This window comes from Fonticula alba (assembly GCF_000388065.1).
Source record: "Fonticula alba strain ATCC 38817 unplaced genomic scaffold supercont2.6, whole genome shotgun sequence".
NCBI classification, from domain to species: domain Eukaryota; order Rotosphaerida; family Fonticulaceae; genus Fonticula; species Fonticula alba.
The window spans coordinates 317,055-318,271 of NW_009242976.1; the positions used below are offsets into that span (position 1 = coordinate 317,055).

At 65.6% G+C, this 1,217-nt stretch overlaps 1 protein-coding gene across 1 annotated transcript in view; it reads left to right on the top strand.

Moving 5' to 3' along the window:
- The first annotated feature begins 838 nt into the window (after nt 1–838).
- The window catches only part of H696_03742 (DNA-directed RNA polymerase I, II, and III subunit RPABC2), a 1,442-nt gene continuing 1,063 nt past the window's right edge, over nt 839–1,217 (top strand). The window contains exons 1-2 of the mRNA XM_009497600.1: nt 839–1,001; nt 1,116–1,161. Of these exons, the coding sequence (XP_009495875.1) occupies nt 976–1,001; nt 1,116–1,161 (72 nt within the window). The 5' untranslated portion in view covers nt 839–975. The remainder of the gene's footprint in view (nt 1,002–1,115; nt 1,162–1,217) is intronic.

Sequence of the window (1,217 nt, forward strand, 5' to 3'; positions counted from 1 at the left end):
GTGCGTGTGTGCGTGTGTGCGTGTGTGCGTGTGTGTGTGGGCGTGCGTGTGTGCGTGTGTGCGTGTGTGCGTGTGTGCGTGTGTGCGTGTGTGTGGGGGGGGGGGGTGCGCCTGTCTGCGTGTGTGGGTTTTCGGCAGGGGAGGAGCGAGGTGCAGCAAGGGAAGAGAGGCGAGGAGAGGGAAGAGCGGGTGCTTGTGATGGATGCATCCAAGGCTTCCCCCGGGCGGCGGTGGCCCGGAGCCCCAAAGGGCATTTGCCATCAGGCATGGGCCTTCGCGCAGCGTGTGTCCAGGGTGGCCGGAGGTGCGGCATGGGCTGCCAACGCTTGGGCCAAACTGTCAGCCCTGCCACACCGGCCCAGGCCCCCCGGAGGGCATGTGTGCATCGGGGGGGGGGGGGGGGGGGGGACGGCGGCGGCGGCGGGAAAAGGGCCGAGCAAGAGGCCGGGGATGCCATGTGGCGGGTCCCGACTGGGCATTCTCACCCGGCAGACCCCCCTGGGGGGGGGGGATGGGCGGCGCCAAGCATCACGCACAGGAGACCCACCGCTCTGGAGAACCAGGTCCTGCGAGCGCGGCGCGAGAATCGAGCAGAGAGGGCGTTTAAGTCCGCACTTGCCCGCCACCTGGACACAAATGCTTGAACCGGGGTGTCCTGCCCCCCTCCCCCACCGAGGAGGATATCGGCGCGGGGGCGGGGGCGGGCATGGGCATGGGTGCCTATGTGTGGGGGAAAAAGCCGTCACACTCGCTCTTTTCCCCCTTGCCTAGCTCGCCCTCTTCTCCCGGTGTGGTCGCTTTGGCCCTTGTGTGCCCGCCCCTCCCGCCAGTGCACAGTCTGGAGGGGGCTTTTTGTGGTGCATTGTTGCGTCCCAACTCACGGGCAAACATCCCCAATCCCTTGCCGACGTCAGTTTCGCCCTACCTGCATCTTCGCACACGCCTCACCCCCTTTCGCAAGGACACCCCACCACCATGGCCGACGAGGAGGAGACTTTCAAGTATGATGTCGGGCCTGCATACCGGCCTCTCCTTCTCTCCCCTTTGTTGCTTTTCATCCGTTGATTGGGCCTCTAACACCACCCTCCTGCCTGTCTCCCGCTCCATTTGCTCAGCTTCGAGCTCAGCGAGGCCGGTGCCTCGATTGCCGAGAACAGCCCTGTCCGTCCTGCTCCCCCCCCCCCTTTCTCTCTTTCTCTCTTTCTCTCTTTCTCTCT